This window comes from Oncorhynchus mykiss, chromosome 13 (assembly GCF_057628025.1).
Source record: "Oncorhynchus mykiss isolate SJ-2025 chromosome 13, ASM5762802v1, whole genome shotgun sequence".
NCBI lineage: Eukaryota > Metazoa > Chordata > Actinopteri > Salmoniformes > Salmonidae > Oncorhynchus > Oncorhynchus mykiss.
The window spans coordinates 74,911,371-74,932,262 of NC_143034.1; the positions used below are offsets into that span (position 1 = coordinate 74,911,371).

General features: G+C 42.3%; 1 protein-coding gene across 8 annotated transcripts in view; it reads right to left on the reverse strand.

Annotated features, from left to right (window-relative positions):
- The window catches only part of tbcd (tubulin folding cofactor D), a 116,841-nt gene that overhangs the window by 28,648 nt on the left and 67,301 nt on the right, over nucleotides 1-20,892 (reverse strand). For 6 of the 8 annotated variants that reach the window (XM_090197590.1, XM_090197589.1, XM_090197591.1 and 3 more), the window contains exons 19-27: nucleotides 11,301-11,381; nucleotides 10,598-10,671; nucleotides 9,867-9,984; nucleotides 9,037-9,097; nucleotides 8,707-8,729; nucleotides 8,433-8,527; nucleotides 8,086-8,162; nucleotides 5,383-5,464; nucleotides 5,111-5,229 (exon numbers count right to left, since the gene is read on the reverse strand). In XM_090197590.1, coding sequence (XP_090053716.1) covers nucleotides 5,111-5,229; nucleotides 5,383-5,464; nucleotides 8,086-8,162; nucleotides 8,433-8,527; nucleotides 8,707-8,729; nucleotides 9,037-9,097; nucleotides 9,867-9,984; nucleotides 10,598-10,671; nucleotides 11,301-11,381 — 730 coding nt within the window. Of the gene's footprint in view, nucleotides 1-5,110; nucleotides 5,230-5,382; nucleotides 5,465-8,085; nucleotides 8,163-8,432; nucleotides 8,528-8,706; nucleotides 8,730-9,036; nucleotides 9,192-9,866; nucleotides 9,985-10,597; nucleotides 10,672-11,300; nucleotides 11,382-20,892 lie in introns of all 8 variants that reach the window. The other 2 variants (XR_016486104.1, XR_016486105.1) reach the window with 1 other exon arrangement.

Sequence of the window (20,892 nt, forward strand, 5' to 3'; positions counted from 1 at the left end):
GGTGTTATTAACTAACAGGTGTTATTAACTAACAGGTGTTATTAACTAACAGGTGTTACTAACTAACAGGTGTAGTGTTATTAACTAACAGGTGTAGTGTTATTAACTAACAGGTGTTACTAACTAACAGGTGTAGTGTAATTAACTAACAGGTGTTATTAACTAACAGGTGTTATTAACTAACAGGTGTTATTAACTAACAGGTGTAGTGTTATTAACTAACAGGTGTGGTGTTATTAACTAACAGGTGTAGTCTAATTAACTAACAGGTGTAGTGTTATTAACTAACAGGTGTAGTGTTATTAACTAACAGGTGTTATTAACTAACAGGTGTGGTGTTATTAACTAACAGGTGTTATTAACTAACAGGTGTAGTGTAATTAACTAACAGGTGTTATTAACTAACAGGTGTAGTGTAATTAACTAACAGGTGTTATTAACTAACAGGTGTAGTGTAATTAACTAACAGGTGTAGTGTTATTAACTAACAGGTGTAGTGTAATTAACTAACAGGTGTAGTGTAATTAACTAACAGGTGTAGTGTAATTAACTAACAGGTGTAGTGTAATTAACTAACAGGTGTTATTAACTAACAGGTGTGGTGTTATTAACTAACTAGTGTAATTAACTAACAGCTGTAATTAACTAACAGGTGTAATTAACTAACAGGTGTAGTGGTATTAACTAACAGGTGTAGTGGTATTAACTAACAGGTGTTATTAACTAACAGGTGTTATTAACTAACAGGTGTTATTAACTAACAGGTGTTATTAACTAACAGGTGTTATTAACTAACAGGTGTTACTAACTAACAGGTGTTACTAACTAACAGGTGTTACTAACTAACAGGTGTTACTAACTAACAGGTGTTACTAACTAACAGGTGTTACTAACTAACAGGTGTTACTAACTAACAGGTGTTATTAACTAACAGGTGTTATTAACTAACAGGTGTTATTAACTAACAGGTGTTACTAACTAACAGGTGTAGTGTTATTAACTAACAGGTGTAGTGTTATTAACTAACAGGTGTTACTAACTAACAGGTGTAGTGTTATTAACTAACAGGTGTAGTGTAATTAACTAACAGGTGTAGTGTTATTAACTAACAGGTGTAGTGTTATTAACTAACAGGTGTTATTAACTAACAGGTGTTATTAACTAACAGGTGTAATTAACTAACAGGTGTAGTGGTATTAACTAACAGGTGTAGTGTTATTAACTAACAGGTGTGGTGTTATTAACTAACAGGTGTAGTGTTATTAACTAACAGGTGTTACTAACTAACAGGTGTAGTGGTATTAACTAACAGGTGTTATTAACTAACAGGTGATATTAACTAACAGGTGTAGTGCTATTAACTAACAGGTGTTATTAACTAACAGGTGATATTAACTAACAGGTGTAGTGTTATTAACTAACAGGTGTTACTAACTAACAGGTGTAGTGTTATTAACTAACAGGTGTAGTGTAATAAACTAACAGGTGTTATTAACTAACAGGTGTTACTAACTAACAGGTGTAGTGTTATTAACTAACAGGTGTAGTTAACTAACAGGTGTTATTAACTAACAGGTGTTATTAACTAACAGGTGTAATTAACTAACAGGTGTAGTGGTATTAACTAACAGGTGTTATTAACTAACAGGTGTAATTAACTAACAGGTGTAATTAACTAACAGGTGTAGTGTTATTAACTAACAGGTGTAGAGTTATTAACTAACAGGTGTAGTGTTATTAACTAACAGGTGTAGTGTAATTAACTAACAGGTGTAGTGGTATTAACTAACAGGTGTTATTAACTAACAGGTGTTATTAACTAACAGGTGTTATTAACTAACAGGTGATATTAACTAACAGGTGTAGTGTTATTAACTAACAGGTGTTACTAACTAACAGGTGTAGTGTTATTAACTAACAGGTGTAGTGTAATTAACTAACAGGTGTTATTAACTAACAGGTGTTACTAACTAACAGGTGTAGTTAACTAACAGGTGTTATTAACTAACAGGTGTTATTAACTAACAGGTGTAATTAACTAACAGGTGTAGTGGTATTAACTAACAGGTGTAGTGTTATTAACTAACAGGTGTTATTAACTAACAGGTGTTATTAACTAACAGGTGTAATTAACTAACAGGTGTAATTAACTAACAGGTGTAATTAACTAACAGGTGTAGTGTTATTAACTAACAGGTGTAATTAACTAACAGGTGTAATTAACTAACAGGTGTAGTGTTATTAACTAACAGGTGTAGTGTTATTAACTAACAGGTGTAGTGTTATTAACTAACAGGTGTAGTGTAATTAACTAACAGGTGTTATTAACTAACAGGTGTTATTAACTAACAGGTGTTATTAACTAACAGGTGTTATTAACTAACAGGTGTTATTAACTAACAGGTGTAGTGTTATTAACTAACAGGTGTAGTGTAATTAACTAACAGGTGTTATTAACTAACAGGTGTTATTAACTAACAGGTGTAGTGTTATTAACTAACAGGTGTTATTAACTAACAGGTGTTATTAACTAACAGGTGTAGTGTTATTAACTAACAGGTGTTATTAACTAACAGGTGTAGTGTTATTAACTAACATGTGTTATTAACTAACAGGTGTAGTGTTATTAACTAACAGGTGTAGTGTTATTAACTAACAGGTGTTATTAACTAACAGGTGTTATTAACTAACAGGTGTAGTGTTATTAACTAACAGGTGTAGTAGTATTAACTAACAGGTGTTATTAACTAACAGGTGTTATTAACTAACAGGTGTTATTAACTAACAGGTGTAGTGTTATTAACTAACAGGTGTAGTGTTATTAACTAACAGGTGTTATTAACTAACAGGTGTAGTGTTATTAACTAACAGGTGTTATTAACTAACAGGTGTAGTGTTAGTTAATAACACCTGTTAGTTAATAACACTACACCTGTTAGTTAATAACACCTGTTAGTTAATAACACTACACCTGTTAGTTAATAACACCTGTTAGTTAATAACACTACACCTGTTAGTTAATAACACTACACCTGTTAGTTAATAACACTACACCTGTTAGTTAATAACACCTGTTAGTTAATAACAGGTGTAGTGTTATTAACTAACAGGTGTAGTGTTATTAACTAACAGGTGTTGTGTTATTAACTAACAGGTGTTATTAACTAACAGGTGTAGTGTTATTACCTAACAGGTGTAGTGTTATTAACTAACAGGTGTAGTGTTATTAACTAACAGGAGTAGTGTTATTAACTAACAGGTGTTATTAACTAACAGGTGTAGTGTTAACTAACAGGTGTAGTGGTATTAACTAACAGGTGTTATTAACTAACAGGTGTAGTGTAATTAACTAACAGGTGTTATTAACTAACAGGTGTAGTGTTATTAACTAACAGGTGTTATTAACTAACAGGTGTAGTGTTATTAACAGGTGTTATTACCTAACAGGTGTAGTGTTATTAACTAACAGGTGTAGTGTAATTAACTAACAGGTGTTATTAACTAACAGGTGTAGTGGTATTAACTAACAGGTGTTATTAACTAACAGGTGTTATTAACTAACAGGTGATATTAACTAACAGGTGTAGTGGTATTAACTAACAGGTGTTATTAACTAACAGGTGATATTAACTAACAGGTGTAGTGGTATTAACTAACAGGTGTTATTAACTAACAGGTGTAGTGTTATTAACTAACAGGTGTAATGTAATTAACTAACAGGTGTTATTAACTAACAGGTGTAGTGGTATTAACTAACAGGTGTAGTGGTATTAACTAACAGGTGTTATTAACTAACAGGTGTAGTGTTATTAACTAACAGGTGTAGTGGTATTAACTAACAGGTGATATTAACTAACAGGTGTAGTGGTATTAACTAACAGGTGTTATTAACTAACAGGTGTAGTGTTATTAACTAACAGGTGTAGTGTAATTAACTAACAGGTGTTATTAACTAACAGGTGTAGTGGTATTAACTAACAGGTGTTATTAACTAACAGGTGTAGTGTTATTAACTAACAGGTGTAGTGGTATTAACTAACAGGTGATATTAACTAACAGGTGTAGTGGTATTAACTAACAGGTGTTATTAACTAACAGGTGTAGTGGTATTAACTAACAGGTGTTATTAACTAACAGGTGTTATTAACTAACAGGTGATATTAACTAACAGGTGTAGTGGTATTAACTAACAGGTGTTATTAACTAACAGGTGATATTAACTAACAGGTGTAGTGGTATTAACTAACAGGTGTTATTAACTAACAGGTGATATTAACTAACAGGTGATATTAACTAACAGGTGTAGTGGTATTAACTAACAGGTGTTATTAACTAACAGGTGATATTAACTAACAGGTGTAGTGTAATTAACTAACAGGTGTTATTAACTAACAGGTGTTATTAACTAACAGGTGTAGTGTTATAAACTAACAGGTGTAGTGTAATTAACTAACAGGTGTTATTAACTAACAGGTGTAGTGGTATTAACTAACAGGTGATATTAACTAACAGGTGTAGTGTTATTAACTAACAGGTGTTACTAACTAACAGGTGTTACTAACTAACAGGTGATATTAACTAACAGGTGTAGTGTTATTAACTAACAGGTGTTACTAACTAACAGGTGTAGTGTAATTAACTAACAGGTGATATTAACTAACAGGTGTAGTGGTATTAACTAACAGGTGTTATTAACTAACAGGTGATATTAACTAACAGGTGTAGTGTTATTAACTAACAGGTGATATTAACTAACAGGTGTAGTGGTATTAACTAACAGGTGTTATTAACTAACAGGTGATATTAACTAACAGGTGTAGTGGTATTAACTAACAGGTGTTATTAACTAACAGGTGTTATTAACTAACAGGTGTAGTGTAATTAACTAACAGGTGTTATTAACTAACAGGTGTAGTGGTATTAACTAACAGGTGTTATTAACTAACAGGTGATATTAACTAACAGGTGTAGTGGTATTAACTAACAGGTGTTATTAACTAACAGGTGATATTAACTAACAGGTGTAGTGTAATTAACTAACAGGTGTTATTAACTAACAGGTGTAGTGGTATTAACTAACAGGTGTTATTAACTAACAGGTGTACAGTACCTGGTGTAGTTTTCCATGGATCATGAACCTTGGTAGAGAACCCAGGGCCAGTGCACTGCCACATCGGGTCAATACCTCTGTACTCTTTAACCCTGCTATATACTGGGACACCAGGACCTCTACACAAAGAAAACACACACACACACACACACAGACACACACACACACAGACACACACACACAGACACACACACACACACCTGTGTTAGGTATGGCTAGTTTTTATGAGCATTCTAATGGCGCTCCCTAACCCCTGGTACAGTGCTACTCACCCTGCATCTGGGGGTCAGCCATGCCTGGCTGGGGCTGGTAGTACTGCTCACACAGAGCTGCCAGGGCTGACACCGCTGCCTCCTATAGGGGGGAGGACCACATTACACATTAACCATTATACAAAGTATTCAGACCCCTTGACTTTTTCCACATTTTGTTATGTTACAGCCTTATTCTAAAATGTATTAAATAAATAAAAATTCTCAGCAATCTAAACACAATACCTCATACTGACAAAGCAAAAACAGGTTTTTAGAAATGTTAGCAAATTTATATATATATTTTTAACTTAAATGTCATATTTAAATAAGTATTCAGACCCTTTGCTATGAGACTTGACATTTTGCTCAGCTGCATCCTGTTTCCATTGATCATCCTTGAGATGTTTAATTGGTGCCCACCGGTAGTAAATTCACTTGATTGGTCATCATTTGGAAAGGCACACACCTGTCTATATAAGGTCCCACAGTTGACAGTGCACGTCAGAGCAAAAACCAAGCCATGAGGTTGAAGGAATTCTCCATGGAGCTCCGAGACAGGATTGTGTCGAGCCACAAAAATCTGGGGAAGGGTACCAAAAAAACGGTGTAGCATTGAAGGTTCCCAAGAACAAAGTGGTCTCCATCATTCTTAAATAGGAGAAGTTTGGAACCCTCAAGACTCTTCCTAGAACTGGCTTCCCGGCCAAACTGAGCAATCTGGGGAGAAGGGCGTTGGTCAGGGAGGTGATGGTCACTCTGACAGAGCTCCAGAGTTCCTCTGTGGAGATGGGAGAACCTTCCAGAAGGACAACCATCTCTGCAGCACTCCATCAATCAGGCCAGATGGAAGCAGCTCCTCAGTGAAAGGCACATGACAGCCCGCTTGGAATTTGCCGAAAGGCACCTAAAGACTCTCAGACCATGAGAAACAAGATTCTCTGGTCTGATGAAACCAAGATTAAACTCTTTGGCCTGAATGCCAAGCTTCACGTCTGGGGGAAACCTGGCACCATCCCTACGGTAAAGCATGTTGGTGGCAGAATCCTGTTGTGGGGATGTTTTTCATCGGCAGGGACTGGGAGACTAGTCAGGATTGAGTCAAAGATGAACGGAGCAAAGTACAGAGAGACACTTGATGAAAACCTGCTCCAGAGCGCTCAGGACCTCAGACTGGGGCAAAGGTTCACCTTCCAACAGGACAACAACCCTAAACACACAGCCAAGACAAGGCATGAGTGGCTTTGGGACAAGTCTCTGAATGTCCTTGAGTGGCCCAGCCAGAGCCCGGACTTGAACCTGATCGAACATCTCTGGAGAGACCTGAAAATAGCTGTGCAGCGACGCTCCCCATCCAACCTGACAGAGCTTGAGAGGATCTGCAGAGCAGAATGGGAGAAACTCCCCAAATACAGGTGTGCCAAGCTTGTAGCGTCATACCCAAGAAGACTTGAGGCTGTAATCGCTGCCAAAGGTGCTTCAACAAAGTACTGGGTAAAGTTTTTTATTTTTAATAAATTAGCAAAAAAACGTTTTTGCCTTGTCATTATGGGGTATTGTGCGTAGATTTGATGAGGAACAAAACATATTTAATCAATATTAGAATAAGGCTGTAAAGTAACAAAATGTGGGAAAAGTCAAGGGGTCTGAATACTTTCCAAAGGACTGTACAATGTAAATTTCACACAAAAAAGCAATTTCACAATATGGGGTGTGTGTGTGTGTGTGTGTGTGTGTGTGTGTGTGTGTGTAATCACAAGGATAGTAAAACAAGGAACATTCGGACAAAAACGCTATTTTAGGCTTAGAATTAGGGTTAAAATTAGGGGTTAGGTTAAACAGTTAAGGTTAGAGGTTAGGTTTAACAGTTGGGGTTAGGTAATGGTTAGGTTTAGGGGTTAGATTTAATAGTTAGGGTTAGAGTTAGGTTTAGGGGTTGGATTTAATAGTTAGGGTTAAGGTTAGGTTTAGTGGTTAGGTTTAACGGTTAGGGTTAAAGTAATGGTTAGGTTTAACAGTTAGGGTTAAAGTAATGGTTAGGTTTAGGGGTTAGATTTAATAGTTAGGGTTAGAGTTAGGTTTAGGGGTTGGATTTAATAGTTAGGGTTAAGGTTAGGTTTAGTGGTTAGGTTTAACAGTTAGGGTTAAAGTAATGGTTAGGGTTAGGTTTAACAGTTAGGGTTAAGGTAATGGGTTAGGTTTAACAGTTAGGGTTAAGGTTAGGTTTAACAGTTAGGGTTAAGGTTAGAGTTAGGTTTAGGGGTTAGATTTAATAGTTAGGGTTAAGGTAATGGTTAGGTTTAGTGGTTAGGTTTAACAGTTAGGGTTAAGGTTAGAGTTAGGTTTAGTGGTTAGGGTTAGTGGTTAGGGTTAAGGTAATGGTTAGGTTTAACAGTTAGGGTTAAAGTAATGGTTAGGTTTAGTGGTTAGGGTTAGTGGTTAGGGTTAAGGTAATGGTTAGGTTTAGTGGTTAGGGTTAGTGTAATGGTTAGGTTTAGTGGTTAGGGTTAGTGGTTAGGGTTAAGGTAATGGTTAGGTTTAGTGGTTAGGGTTAAGGTAATGGTTAGGTTTACCAGTTAGGGTTAAGGTCATGGTTAGGTTTACCAGTTAGGGTTAAGGTAATGGTTAGGTTTACCAGTTAGGGTTAAAGTAATGGTTAGGTTTAGTGGTTAGGGTTAGTGGTTAGTGGTTAGGGGAAAACGAATGTAGAATGCTGTACTGTACCTTGATACCGTCCCTCGGTCCAGGTGAGATGAGGTGGAGGCTCTTCAAGGTGTCATCTATCAGCCACTGCCAGCCAGCTGAAACAGACAGGGTTAACTCTGTTATGACGTGTCAGTGGTCTGAACAGTACAGACACTGCCAGGGGTTAACTCTGTTACAACGTGTCAGTGCTGTCCCTCCTGGCTCTAACGGTAGGATGTGGTTTGTCCATTATTATCCCATCTCTGAAAACACATCAAATCCCCCGGGGGGGGATGAATTTGGCCCGTGGGTCATCTATTGGGGAACCCTGCTAGCTGGAGTAATCATTCAGCTACGGTCTGAATATCACCGATGTGAAAACTCACTGATGACGGGGTCGTCCTTGAACGGCATCTTGGAGAGGGACATGTTCTCAATGAGAGAACAGACTGCAGGCCTCATCAGCTCACCACCAAAACCCCTACACAGACAGGACACAACAACAACAACAAAGATTTGTTGAGGTCGCACAACATATTGGTCTGAAACCTTAAAGAGGCATTCCATTTCAAAATAAATAAATAAATAATAATAATAATAATAATAATCTGAAACAGTCTATAAAAGAATGAGTAAAATGTGGAAAGTAACAGTGCTGACCTGTACTGCTTTCTGTCAAATAGCTGGAAGACAAAACAAACACATGACGACATGTTTAGAGACGAACAGACTGGTGATTTACAACTTTAAAACACAACATTAACAGGTACCTATGTTGGTACAACTGACTCAGGTGAATGGTCAACACTTGAGACAATATGTATGTGAGTGAAAAGACATTGAAGGAGAGAGAGAGAGAGAGAGAGAGAGACAGATGGAGGGTAGTGAGAGACAGACGGGGGGGTAGTGAGAGACAGACGGGGGGGGGGGGGGGGGGGTAGTGAGAGACAGAGAGAAAGAGAGAGAGTAACAAGCGAGAAGTGAACTAACCCTCTGGTGAATGCTCTTGAGTCCATCCACACAGTCTGAAGAGATGAGCTCTGTCACCGGTCTACAATCCAGTACAATACAATGTTACTGTCCACAGCGAACAGCAGAAATGTTCAACACCCCCCAGACAGCACATATCTCACACACAGTCGGGTCTACAAGAGAGATAGAGACGGGTCAATGACTTATGACTTTATAGGAGCCAAGGGCTTCAGTCAAATCAGGAAGTCAAATCATGGGTTGATATTTTTTATTTATTTAACCTTTATTTAACCAGGCAAGTCAGTTAAGAACAAATTATTATTTACAATGACGGCCTAGGAACAGTGTGTTAACTGCCTTGTTCAGGGGAAGAACGACAGATTTGTACCTTGTCAGCTCAGGGGGTTTGAACTTGCAACCTTCCGGTTACTAGTCCAACGCTCTTAACCACTAGGCTACCCTGCCGCAAAACAGAGAAACCCACACACTGCTCTTTAATAAGCTCTACTACGTATGAGACCGGTTCGTAAAGAGCAGTGATACTCTCCAGAGCAGTGTGAGGGTTTCTCTACGTATGAGACCGGTTCGTAGAGCTTATTAAAGAGCAGTGATACTCTCCAGAGCAGTGTGAGGGTTTCCTTATGTTTTTATTCTCATGTTATTAAACTGTTACCAGGCACCTGCAGAAACAGAGCGCTCAGATGTGCGAGTGTCTTTAGAGTTTCAATGTGCCAAACAAAAGCTGTCATTACGGACGGATTATTTACAAAACAACAACGTTCATGTGGTTTTCCTATAAGTTACGGCCAACAGTGTGATTGGCTGGTTGAGAGGTGAGGTGGCAGTACCTGTTGTTCTGATTGGCCAGCTTGTAGAGGGCGTGGCTGATCTCGGCAGATGCCAGAATGGCGCCGTGGCGACTGTGGAGATCAATGCCCAGCGCTATGGGCAGCAGCTGAGGCATAACTGAAAATACAACCATCAAAAATATAAAATAGTCATTTTAACTCAATTATTTTATGTGTCTTTGCAAGAACATCGACAGTCTGCACAGGTGTGTGTCTGGTTCATTTATTTGAATATAACCTGCATGATTTGTGGCCAGGCTGGTCTGCCTGTAATGACACAGCCTCCGGTACACGTCTATGATATCGCCACAGTTTCAAATCTGGCCTATTGCCCTTTGACCTCTCTCTGTGTGTTCTCTATTTTATTTTACCTTTATTTATCCAGGCAAGTTAGTTCAGAACAAATTCTTATTTTCAATGACGGCCTACCGGGGAACAGTGGGTTAACTGCCTTGTTCAGGGGCAGAACGACAGATTTGTACCTTGTCAGCTCGGGGGTTTGAACTTGCAACCTTCCGGTTACTAGTCCAACGCTCTGCCACCCCATTATTATGTGTTCAACAACAGTGACTGCAGATGAATGTCACCCAGTCCATTCCACATTAAGACAACGTGTTGTGTTAGAGCAGGTAGGGAACAGTGACTACAGATGAACACACCCAGTTCATTCCACAGTAAGACAATGTGTTGTGTTAGAGCAGGTAGGGAACAGGACCAATGACATAGCTCACCTGTTGTGGCCATATAATCAGGTGCTTGAGGCGTCAGATTATGCAAAGCCTTTGTCGCTAGCTGTCGAATCACCCTGCAAAACAACAGATACACAAGCAGAGGAGAATTCCTCTTTCTCCATTACATAGAACGGCTTCTACTCTAACAGGCTACACACAGTACCAACGCTTTAATGGCAACAGGCTGGCATACGGACATCCCACTTGGGACAAACACATACGACAAATACTAACTTGAGGTGTGCTTGATTTAGCTTCTGGGACTGTTCCATTGGTTTAGCTTCTGGGACTATTCCATTGGTTTAGCTTCTGGGACTATTCCATTGGTTTAGCTTCTGGGACTGTTCCATTGGTTTAGCTTCTGGGACTATTCCATTGGTTTAGCTTAAGGGACTATTCCATTGGTTTAGCTTCTGGGACTATTCCATTGGTTTAGCTTCTGGGACTATTCCATTGGTTTAGCTTCTGGGACTGTTCCATTGGTTTAGCTTCTGGGACTATTCCATTGGTTTAGCTTCTGGGACTGTTCCATTGGTTTAGCTTCTGGGACTATTCCATTGGTTTAGCTTCAGGGACTATTCCATTGGTTTAGCTTCTGGGACTGTTCCATTGGATCCATGGTAACGGGAAAACTAAATCAAGTACGGTGTTTGAAAGTATTTGATCAAAGTGTAAAGGACATGAGGACAGGAAAGGCCCTTACCCGTCCCAGTGGTTGATCTTCATGGCTACCAAGTGGTCGATCATGGGCCTGGTGTATTCTGGGAAACTGGCGATGTAAACACTGAAGAGAACAAGGCAAGAGGTTATTACTATTTTCCTACTACAGGTAATGTTATACCAACTACTACTACAGGTAATGTTATAACTACTACTACTACTACTACTACTACTACAGGTAATGTTATAACTACTACTACAACTACAACTACTACTACTACAGGTAATGTTATAACTACTACTACAACTACAACTACTACTACTACAGGTAATGTTATACCAACTACTACTACAGGTAATGTTATAACTACTACTACTACTACTACAGGTAATGTTATAACAACTACTACTACAGGTAATGTTATAACAACTACTACTATAGGTAATGTTATAGCAACTACTACTATAGGTAATGTTATAACAACTACTACAACAGGTAATGTTATAACAACTACTACTACTACTACTACTACAGGTAATGTTATAACTACTACTACAGGTAATGTTATATCTACTACTACAGGTAATGTTATAACTACTACTACTACTACTACTACTACTACAGGTAATGTTATAACTACTACTACTACAGGTAATGTTATAACTACTACTACTACTACTACTACTACTACTACTACTACTACTACAGGTAATGTTATAACTATAACTACTACTACTACAGGTAATGTTATAACAACTACTACTACTACTACTACAGGTAATGTTATAACTACTACCACTACAGGTAATGTTATAACTACTACTACTACTACAGGTAATGTTATAACAGGGTGAACAACTACTACAGGTAATGTTATAACTACTGCTAATGGTAATGTTATAACTACTACTACAGGTAATGTTATAACTACTACTACTACTACTACAGGTAATGTTATTACTACTACTACAGGTAATGTTATAACAAATACTACTACAGGTAATGTTATAACTACTACTACATGTAATGTTATAACTACTACTACTATTACAGGTAATGTTATAACTACTACTAATACAGGTAATGGTATAACTACTACTACTACAGGTAATGTTATAACTACTACTACTGGTAATGTTATAACAACTACTACTACTACTACTACAGGTAATGTTATAACTACAGGTAATGTTATAACAACTACTACTAGAGGTAATGTTATAACAACTACTACTAGAGGTAATGTTATAACTACTACTACTACTACTACTACTACTACTACTACTACTACTACTACTACTACAGGTAATGTTATAACAACTACTACTACTACAGGTAATGTTATAACTACTACTACTACTACTACTACTACGGGTACTGTTATAACTACTACTACTACTACTACGGGTACTGTTATAACTACTACTACGAGTACTGTTATAACTACTACTACGGGTACTGTTATAACAACTACTACTACTACTACTACTACTACTACTACTACTACTACTACTACTGGTAATGTTATAACTACTACTACTACTGGTAATGTTATAACTACTACTACTACTGGTAATGTTATAACTACTACTACTACTACTACAGGTAATGTTATAACTACTACTACTACAGGTAATGGTATAACTACTACTACTACTACTACTACTACTACAGGTAATGTTATAACAACTACTACTACAGGTAATGTTATAACTACTACTACTACTACTACTACTACTACTACTACTACTACTACAGGTAATGTTATAACTACTACAGGTAATGTTATAACTACTACTACTACTACTACTACAGGTAATGTTATAACTACTATTACAGGTAATGTTATAACTACTACAGGTTATGTTATAACAGGGTGAACAACGGTCAGCTTGTGGGGGAAATCAAAATAAAAGAGGCATTTGAGACTAGTATTGGTGCGACAACATAAATGGGTCTTACACAACAGTTCATTAGCTAACTAATCTACAGTACCAGACCCAGCTAACTAATCTACAGTACCGGACCCAGCTAACTAATCTACAGTACCGGACCCAGCTAACTAATCTACAGTACCAGACCCAGCTAACTAATCTACAGTACCGGACCCAGCTAACTAATCTACAGTACCAGACCCAGCTAACTAATCTACAGTACCGGACCCAACTAACTAATCTACAGTACCGGACCCAACTAACTAACTACAGTACCGGACCCAGCTAACTAACTACAATACCGGACCCAGCTAACTAACTACAATACCGGACCCAGCTAACTAACTACAGTACCGCACCCAGCTAACTAACTATAGTACCGGATCCAACTAACTAACTAACTACAGTACCGGACCCAACTAACTAACTACAGTACCGGACCCAACTAACTAACTACAGTACCGGACCCAGCTAACTAACTACAGTACCGGACCCAGCTAACTAACTACAGTACCGGACCCAGCTAACTAACTACAGTACCGGACCCAGCTAACTAACTACAGTACCGGACCCAGCTAACTAACTACAGTACCGGACCCAGCTAACTAACTACAGTACCGGACCCAGCTAACTAACTACAGTACCGGACCCAGCTAACTAACTACAGTACCGGACCCAGCTAACTAACTACAGTACCGGACCCAGCTAACTAACTACAGTACCGGAGCCAGCTAACTAACTACAGTACCGGAGCCAGCTAACTAACTACAGTACCGGACCCAGCTAACTGACTACAGTACCGGACCAAGCTAACTGACTACAGTACCGGACCCAGCTAACTAACTACAGTACCGGACACAGCTAACTAACTACAGTACCGGACACAGCTAACTAACTAACTAACTACAGTACCGGATCCAGGTAACTAACTACAGTATCGGACACAACTAACTAACTACAGTACCGGACCGGACCCAGCTAACTAACTACAGTACCGGACCCAGATAACTAACTACAGTACCGGACCCAGCTAACTAACTACAGTACCGGACACAGCTAACTAACTACAGTACCGGACACAGCTAACTAACTACAGTACCGGACCCAGCTAACTAACTACAGTACCGGACCCAGCTAACTAACTACAGTACCGGACCCAGCTAACTAACTACAGTACCGGACCCAGCTAACTAACTACAGTACCGGACCCAGCTAACTGACTACAGTACCGGACCAAGCTAACTGACTACAGTACCGGACCCAGCTAACTAACTACAGTACCGGACACAGCTAACTAACTAACTAACTAACTACAGTACCGGACCCAGCTAACTAACTACAGTACCGGACACAACTAACTAACTACAGTACCGGACCCAGCTAACTAACTACAGTACCGGACCCAGCTAACTAACTACAGTACCGGACCCAGCTAACTAACTACAGTACCGGACCCAGCTAACTAACTACAGTACCGGACCCAGCTAACTAACTACTGTACCGGACCCAGCTAACCAATCTACAGTACCGGACCCAGCTAACTAATCTACAGTACCGGACACAGCTAACTAACTACAGTACCGGACCCAGCTAACTAACTACAGAACCAGACCCAGCTAACTAACTACAGTACCGGACCCAGCTAACTAACTACAGTATCGGACCCAGCTAACTAACTACAGTACCGGACCCAGCTAACTAACTACAGTACCGGACACAGCTAACTAACTACAGTACCGGACCCAGCTAACTAATCTACAGTACCGGACACAACTAACTAACTAACTACAGTACCGGACCCAGCTAACTAACTACAGTACCGGACCCAGCTAACTAACTACAGTACCGGACCCAGCTAACTAACTACAGTACCGGACCCAGCTAACTAACTACAGTACCGGACCCAACTAACTAACTACAGTACCGGACCCAGCTAACTAACTACAGTACCGGACCCAGCTAACTAACTACAGTACCGGACCCAGCTAACTAACTACAGTACCGGACCCAGCTAACTAACTACAGTACCGGACCCAGCTAACTAACTACAGTACCGGACCCAGCTAACTAACTACAGTACCGGACCCAGCTAACTAACTACAGTACCGGACCCAGCTAACTAACTACAGTATCGGACCCAGCTAACTAACTACAGTACCGGACACAACTAACTAACTGCAGTACCGGACACAACTAACTAACTACAGTACCGGACACAACTAACTAACTACAGTATCGGACCCAGCTAACTAACTACAGTACCGGACACAACTAACTAACTGCAGTACCGGACACAGCTAACTAACTACAGTACCGGACCCAGCTAACTAATCTACAGTACCGGACACAACTAACTAACTAACTACAGTACCGGACCCAGCTAACTAACTACAGTACCGGACCCAGCTAACTAACTACAGTACCGGACCCAGCTAACTAACTACAGTACCGGACCCAGCTAACTAACTACAGTACCGGACCCAACTAACTAACTACAGTACCGGACCCAGCTAACTAACTACAGTACCGGACCCAGCTAACTAACTACAGTACCGGACCCAGCTAACTAACTACAGTACCGGACCCAGCTAACTAACTACAGTACCGGACCCAGCTAACTAACTACAGTACCGGACCCAGCTAACTAACTACAGTACCGGACCCAGCTAACTAACTACAGTACCGGACCCAGCTAACTAACTACAGTATCGGACCCAGCTAACTAACTACAGTACCGGACACAGCTAACTAACTGCAGTACCGGACACAACTAACTAACTACAGTACCGGACACAACTAACTAACTACAGTACTGGACCCAGCTAACTAATCTACAGTACCGAACCCAACTAACTACAGTACCGAACCCAACTAACTACAGTACCGGACCCAGCTAACTAACTACAGTACCGGACACAACTAACTAACTACAGTACCGGACCCAGCTAACTAACTACAGTACCGGACACAACTAACTAACTACAGTACCGGACACAACTAACTAACTACAGTACCGGACCCAGCTAACTAACTACAGTACCGGACCCAGCTAACTAACTACAGTACCGGACACAACTAACTAACTACAGTACCGGACCCAGCTAACTAACTACAGTACTGGACCCAGCTAACTAACTACAGTACCGGACCCAGCTAACTAACTACAGTACCGGACCCAGCTAACTAACTACAGTACCGGACCCAGCTAACTAACTACAGTACCGGACCCAGCTAACTAACTACAGTACCGGACCCAGCTAACTAACTACAGTACCGGACCCAGCTAACTAACTACAGTACCGGACCCAGCTAACTAACTACAGTACTAGACACAGCTATTTGAAGGCTCCTTTTACAACAACATTCAGCGTCAGCCCACAGAACATATTGTCAGATTGTTTACTTCCTCAACAACATCTTGGGCCTCAACAGTAATCTGCTTCTGCAGTCAGAAGTGTAGTGGGTCTCCCCCGAGGCTACATTCTTTAACAGGTTTTACTCTATGATGTGGGAGGAATGTTTCCTCTGACAGTCTAGGTGGCGGTAGAGACGTCACTCATAGGATTAGGATGGGGACAGTCACATTCTACAGAGAGGCAGGGCTGAGTCTGAAATGACATTCTAGTGCACTACATTAAACAAGGGCCGGTAGAGAATAGGGCACCTATGGGGACAGTCACATTCTACAGAGAGGCAGGGCTGAGTCTGAAATGACATTCTAGTGCACTACGTTAAACAAGGGCCGGTAGAGAATAGGGCACCTATGGGGACAGTCACATTCTACAGAGAGGCAGGGCTTTGACAGCTCAGATACCTGAGATGTCAGCGATGCATTGAGAAGAGGAGAAAACGTCCCTGGTTCAACATAAAGGACATGTCCCTATGCACACTCCTTTACAAAAAGAATACTTCTACAATATAAGTGGCAGGCTCCATTTGAGGCCAGATGGTACAGCTATGTTCTGTGGTTCTGGGTAGTATAACATTTACTACCACCACCAGGTAGACTCCTACCACCACCAGGTAGACTCATACCACCACCAGGTAGACTCCTACCACCACCAGGTAGACTACTACCACCACCAGGTAGACTCCTACCACCACCAGGTAGACTCCTATCACCACCAGGTAGACTACTACCACCAGGTCGACTCCTACCACCACCAGGTAGACTACTACCACCACCAGGTAGACTACTACCACCACCAGGTAGACTCCTACTACCACCACCAGGTAGACTACTACTACCACCAGGTAGACTACCACCACCAGGTAGACTCCTACCACCACCAGGTAGACTACTACCACCACCAGGTAGACTACTACCACCACCAGGTAGACTCCTACCACCACCAGGTAGACTCCTACCACCACCAGGTAGACTCCTACCACCAGGTAGACTACTACCACCACCAGGTAGACTCCTACCACCACCAGGTAGACTACTACCACCACCAGGTAGACTCCTATCACCACCAGGTAGACTACTACCACCAGGTCGACTCCTACCACCACCAGGTAGACTACTACCACCACCAGGTAGACTACTACCACCACCAGGTAGACTCCTACTACCACCACCAGGTAGACTACTACTACCACCAGGTAGACTACCACCACCAGGTAGACTCCTACCACCACCAGGTAGACTACTACCACCACCAGGTAGACTACTACCACCACCAGGTAGACTCCTACCACCACCAGGTAGACTACTACCACCACCAGGTAGACTCCTACCACCAGGTAGACTACTACCACCACCAGGTAGACTCCTACCACCACCAGGTAGACTACTACCACCACCAGGTAGACTACTACCACCACCAGGTAGACTACTACCACCACCAGGTAGACTCCTAACACCACCAGGTAGACTCCTACCACCACCAGGTAGACTCCTAACACCACCAGGTAGACTACTACCACCACCAGGTAGACTACTACCACCACCAGGTAGACTACTACCACCAGGTCGACTCCTACCACCAGGTAGACTACTACCACCACCAGGTAGACTACTACCACCACCAGGTAGACTACTACCACCACCAGGTAGACTCCTACCACCAGGTAGACTACTACCACCACCAGGTCGACTCCTACCACCAGGTAGACTACTACCACCACCAGGTAGACTACTACCACCACCAGGTAGACTACTACCACCACCAGGTAGACTACTACCACCACCAGGTAGACTACTACCACCACCAGGTAGACTACTACCACCACCAGGTAGACTACTACTACCACCAGGTAGACTCCTACCACCACCAGGTAGACTCCTACTACCACCAGGTAGACTCCTACCACCACCAGGTAGACTCCTACCACCACCAGGTAGACTACTACCACCACCAGGTAGACTCCTACCACCACCAGGTAGACTCCTACCACCACCAGGTAGACTCCTATCACCACCAGGTAGACTCCTACTACCACCACCAGGTAGACTCCTACTACCACCACCAGGTAGACTCCTACTACCACCACCAGGTAGACTCCTACTACCACCACCAGGTAGACTCCTACTACCACCACCAGGTAGACTCCTACTACCACCAGGTAGACTACTACCACCAGGTAGACTACTACTACTACCACCAGGTAGACTCCTACCACCACCAGGTAGACTACTACCACCACCAGGTAGACTACTACCACCACCAGGTAGACTACTACCACCACCAGGTAGACTACTACCACCACCAGGTAGACTACTACCACCACCAGGTAGACTCCTACCACCACCAGGTCGACTCCTACCACCAGGTCGACTCCTACCACCAGGTCGACTCCTACCACCACCAGGTAGACTACTACCACCAGGTCGACTACTAGAACCAGGTCGACTACTACCACCAGGTCGACTACTACCACCAGGTCGACTACTACCACCAGGTCGACTACTACCACCAGGTAGACTACTACCACCAGGTAGACTACTACCACCACCAGGTCGACTACTACCACCAGGTCGACTACTACCACCAGGTCGACTACTACCACCAGGTCGACTACTACCACCAGGTCGACTACTACCACCAGGTCGACTACTACCACCAGGTCGACTACTACCACCAGGTCGACTACTACCACCAGGTCGACTACTACCACCAGGTCGACTACTACCACCAGGTAGACTACTACCACCAGGTCGACTACTACCACCAGGTCGACTACTACCACCAGGTCGACTACTACCACCAGGTCGACTACTACCACCAGGTAGACTCCTACCACCACCAGGTAGACTACTACCACCACCAGGTAGACTCCTACCACCAGGTAGACTACTACCACCACCAGGTAGACTCCTACCACCACCAGGTAGACTACTACCACCACCAGGTAGATACTACCACCACCAGGTAGACTACTACCACCACCAGGTAGACTCCTACCACCACCAGGTAGACTCCTACCACCACCAGGTAGACTCCTACCACCACCAGGTAGACTACTACCACCACCAGGTAGACTACTACAACCACCAGGTAGACTCCTACCACCACCAGGTAGACTACTACCACCAGGTCGACTCCTACCACCAGGTAGACTACTACCACCACCAGGTAGACTACTACCACCACCAGGTAGACTCCTACCACCACCAGGTAGACTCCTACCACCAGGTAGACTCCTACCACCACCAGGTAGACTACTACCACCACCAGGTAGACTCCTACCACCACCAGGTAGACTCCTACCACCACCAGGTAGACTCCTACCACCACCAGGTAGACTACTACCACCAGGTCGACTCCTACCACCATCAGGTAGACTACTACCACCACCAGGTAGACTCCTACCACCAGGTAGACTCCTACCACCACCAGGTAGACTACTACCACCACCAGGTAGACTACTACCACCACCAGGTAGACTACTACTACCACCAGGTAGACTCCTACCACCACCAGGTAGACTACTACTACCACCAGGTAGACTCCTACCACCACCAGGTAGACTCCTACCACCACCAGGTAGACTCCTACCACCACCAGGTAGACTACTACCACCACCAGGTAGACTCCTATCACCACCAGGTAGACTCCTACCACCACCAGGTAGACTCCTATCACCACCAGGTAGACTCCTACCACCACCAGGTAGACTCCTACCACCACCAGGTAGACTCCTACTACCACCACCAGGTAGACTCCTACTACCACCACCAGGTAGACTCCTACTACCACCACCAGGTAGACTCCTACTACCACCACCAGGTAGACTCCTACCACCAGGTAGACTACTACTACTACCACCAGGTAGACTCCTACCACCACCAGGTAGACTACTACCACCACCAGGTAGACTACTACCACCACCAGGTAGACTACTACCACCACCAGGTAGACTCCTACCACCACCAGGTCGACTCCTACCACCAGGTCGACTCCTACCACCACCAGGTAGACTACTACCACCAGGTCGACTACTACCACCAGGTCGACAACTACCACCAGGTCGACTACTACCACCAGGTCGACTACTACCACCAGGTCGACTACTACCACCAGGTAGACTACTACCACCAGGTAGACTACTACCACCACCAGGTAGACTACTACCACCAGGTCGACTACTACCACCAGGTAGACTACTACCACCAGGTCGACTCCTACCACCAGGTCGACTACTACCACCAGGTCGACTACTACCACCAGGTCGACTACTACCACCAGGTAGACTAC